The sequence below is a fragment of the Papaver somniferum genome, unplaced genomic scaffold (genome assembly GCF_003573695.1).
Source record: "Papaver somniferum cultivar HN1 unplaced genomic scaffold, ASM357369v1 unplaced-scaffold_48, whole genome shotgun sequence".
Classification (NCBI taxonomy): domain Eukaryota; kingdom Viridiplantae; phylum Streptophyta; class Magnoliopsida; order Ranunculales; family Papaveraceae; genus Papaver; species Papaver somniferum.
Window position 1 is genome coordinate 172,797 of NW_020647415.1, and position 3,674 is coordinate 176,470.

Sequence of the window (3,674 nt, forward strand, 5' to 3'; positions counted from 1 at the left end):
TGAACTTCACCTATCTACCGATTACTAACGACCACAACATTGAGAATGCTCATAATCGGTAGATAATATCACTACCTTAGCTACCGATTGTATAAGGATCCTATTGTAATCTCCGCAAATTTGGATATCCCATAACCTTATCTATGGATTGGAAATAAAAAAATCGCCCCTAATTTTTTTGGGTCTCCCCTAAAAATGCCAGGAATAATATCTCCCCCTTTAAAGAGAGCAAGCCTAATTAAAAGTCAAAGAGTTAACTGAGATCAGCCGTTGGATCTCCCTCCTTTAAAACAGGGTCGTTGGATGATAAGAATATTCCATAAAAGATTCCCGTCACAGAAATGAATTCCGTGTGATATCTTTGGTTACTCGACGAAAATGCCCCTCCGTCTTTCATAAAACCCAGCTCTTTCTTTTCGCTATATCCTCTTCAATTACCATCACCACCAGGCACCAGCAACACCATCATCCCCACCACTATCAGCAACGCCGCTAAATTTTATGCGGACATGGTTATTTCACCTTGCGCTTAGGGTTTGAGTTATGTATTTACATAAATAACATGAGATGAATTGAAAAATAGTAACATGATCAAAATTTCCTCTACTGGATCAAATCAAAATACAAAATCAAATCACAGGAGATGAATCGAAAACTTCATTGAATCCATCGGAATCAATTAATTTCATTATCAAATTTTTTTAAAATACAAAAGAATTTTTTTTCGCAAATCCTATGAAACTGATGGAATGGATGTTTTCATATACTATAACCTTAACGGGTTCTAATATTCAGTGACCAAATCTTGATATTTGTTCAGCCGAAAGAAATCTGAATTTACAGGAATAATGGAGTGAAAAGTATAGAGAAGAGAATTTGGGTTAAACTTTGAACGCGGGTGTGGAAGACGAACAATTGGATCCGGGTGTTTTCCAGATCCGTGAACCCAGTTAAGTTTTCCCCACCCTCCTTTTGGCAGTTCTATTAAGATCAAGCATTTCTTCGTTTTCTTTTCCTCCTGTAAAATCAATCAAACAATGTAAACTTTCAGATTTTAATGGGTTTCATATTGCAAACAAAAAACCATTGAGAAATAATAAAAAATGCAAATTAGAAATTTAAAATATGATAGGAAAATGAAAGGAAAAAAAAAACATTTAAAGAAAAACCAATCAACTGTTTGCTTGAGATGACATAACAGAGAGATTAAGCCTTCAAAAAAAATAACCCGTTTAATCTTTGTTTAGCTTCATAACTCATGCCATCAAATCAAAGTTGAGATTAAGAGATTTGGGTACCTTTGCTATTGGAAGAACAACTAAGAATAAGGGAAATTCAGCAGAAGTTCTACTAGACAGATAGAGAGGTAAGAGAGAGGGAGTGGTGAGCATTGAGTAGAAATTGAAAGAAAAGCAAGTAAACAGTTGAATTAAAAGTTGACTACCTATTCTACGTGTGGCACATGCGCACCCTTTGGCGGACAAATTTTATCTCACTTTCTCTTGAGTGGGGACTGTGAAGTGGCTTCAGGGAAGAAAGAGAAGATGATTCCCACCGTCGGAAATTAGCTAATCCAAACTTTGACCCATGCGTATGATATCCCCATATCGGTCCTTCTTGCATATTCATTTTCCATCCTTATCTCTCCGAATAACACGTTTTGATTTATCACCTTATTACGCTCAAACCCAACAATTTGGATTGCAAATTCATAAGCCGGCCACCACTACGACAGTCCTCTATAATTATGTCTCACGCACAAATAGGGATTCGATTAAAAATTAAAAGAGTCAATACAAGGGCCAAAAACATAGTAAAAAGGAAGTTTTAGTCAAACCAAAAAACAGTTAAATCGTAATACTAATTTAGTATTAGGAATAGTAGAAATACAAGTTTATAGAGAAATATAAACTGTACACAAATTCGTATCAAAAATGGAAGATGCAGAAGACTTTTTTCTGTCAACGTGCAACGCACGTGTACTCTACTTGTAATATTAATAATAACACAAACTTAAAATTTCATACCCGAATCAAGAAACTTTTGTTCGTTGATCTTATCAAAGCGCTCTATCATTTCAAGAGTTAAATGATTCACATGGTCTCCAACTTCACCGCGACGGAAATATACACTGAATCCAATCCCTGCTATTTTCCCCGTCTTGTTCACTTCTAAGTTGCTCAAGTTATCAAAACTGCACAACTTCAATATTTGCTCAGGTACTCCATCATTTTCTTCCTCTACTGAAAATGGAACACCCAAAAATTCTGCCAACTTTAACAAATGAATTTTAGGTTCTTTTTTCATCTCCTCATACTTTAAAAAGCAAACCCTTTCGGGACTCTCCAAACTCATTTTCCAATACCCCAAAACATTATCCCAAAAGGGTCCAAAGTCAACAACACCTTCACAAAACTTTTCAAAAGCTTCTTCAAATGAAGTATCTTCTGTATTCTTGGGTCTCAGTTTGTTACTGAAATGCCAAAATGAAATGAAAGTATCTTTTGGATCTCTACAAAGATATACTAGCTTACACTTCGAATCCTTAATGGAATCAGGCAACGACGCATGAGGAATATGAGTAGATAAAAGACGGGCTGTGCCAAAGGATAAACAAGTTAGATCTGGGTTTTGATCAATCATGTAAAAATACTCCAAATAAGGAACAAGTATATGAGGATTGTTTGTAAGAAGAGGGTGGTATTGTTTTGAAGTAGGATTATCAAAATGGAATTGGAACCGGTTGACGATAGCGAAAGATAATGCCTTCAACCAAGTTGTACCACATTTCGGGTTTGTGACAACCACAAGATCTGTATCAAGAGCCTGAAAGTTTCTTTGGATATTTAACAAAGCTTGTAATTGTACAGCAGGGTACCAAAAGTTTTGGTACTGATAGAGAGGAGCTGAAGTCAGCCATCCATTTTTTTTTGGCAAGGAAGATAACAAATTCTTGACTTCTTCGGTGAGATCGCTCTGACCTAGTTGTTTCAGCCCTTTGCGACTGAGGGCATAAAGTGTTTGTAAATGTGTTGGATCCATGACTGATGGATGCTTGTCAAGCTAGTAGCTTAGGAACAGGTAGTCAAGAAGATCATTTGTACTCTTTAAAAGATCCAACAAGCTATATATAGCAGAACAACTCAAGAATATAGTGGAAGATAACGGCTAACGCAGAGCTGTTTGAAATTAACCTTGCACAAGATATAGAAGCGATTTTATTATTAGTATCTTTTTTATAATTGTGAAAGATATATCAGGGTCGTATATAATCTATTAATGCTACCTGCATGGGAACGGGGAACCCAGTCGGAGACTAGCTAGTAGACGTAATCGATACTATCAATCAAAACCATGCACAAGAAAGGTAGGTCAAAAGTAAGTTGATTTGTTTAAAAGCTTAGATAAATATATTTACAATACATACAGAAAATTAGTCGTACGAGAAAATAAAACTGAACTGCCAAACAGAATCTTTGTTCCGATTTTAAAAATAATTGGGTGTTAGAATTTTTAGGGTTTTTCTGTATGATTTTTTAAGTATCCACTTGGACAGAATACTTAAAATTCATGGATAAATAGAAACTTCTTCGATAAACCACCACATGAGTTCCAATTTGTGCGCCTTTGATAATACATGGTAGAGTGGTTGTTTTTATTGGTCCAAATTTCCT

General features: G+C 35.6%; 1 protein-coding gene across 2 annotated transcripts; it reads right to left on the minus strand.

Moving 5' to 3' along the window:
* Positions 1 to 586: 586 nt before the first annotated feature.
* Positions 587 to 3,168, minus strand: LOC113342873 (cytosolic sulfotransferase 12-like). 2 transcript variants are annotated; one of them, XR_003356896.1, is made up of 3 exons: positions 2,028 to 3,168; positions 1,445 to 1,739; positions 587 to 1,018 (listed from the first exon to the last, which is right to left on the minus strand). XR_003356896.1 is itself a non-coding variant. In XM_026587266.1 (2 exons), the coding sequence occupies exons 1-2, from the start codon at positions 3,040 to 3,042 to the stop codon at positions 951 to 953; spliced, it is 1,083 nt and encodes a 360-aa protein (XP_026443051.1). In that variant the 5' UTR covers positions 3,043 to 3,168; the 3' UTR covers positions 587 to 950. The 2 variants fall into 2 exon arrangements, 1 of the variants encoding a protein (XP_026443051.1); XM_026587266.1 differs by lacking the exon at positions 1,445 to 1,739.
* Between the last annotated feature and the right edge of the window lie 506 nt (positions 3,169 to 3,674).

What these genes read in the sequence shown, in the direction of transcription:
- LOC113342873 (XM_026587266.1), bottom strand. Translation starts at nt 3,042, where the DNA reads ATGGATCCAACACATTTACAAACACTTTATGCCCTCAGTCGCAAAGGG. An exon ending in ACAAAAGTTTCTTGATTCGG is followed by an intron (nt 1,019 to 2,027) that starts GTATGAAATTTT and finishes TTGATTTTACAG; the next exon opens with GAGGAAAAGAAAACGAAGAA.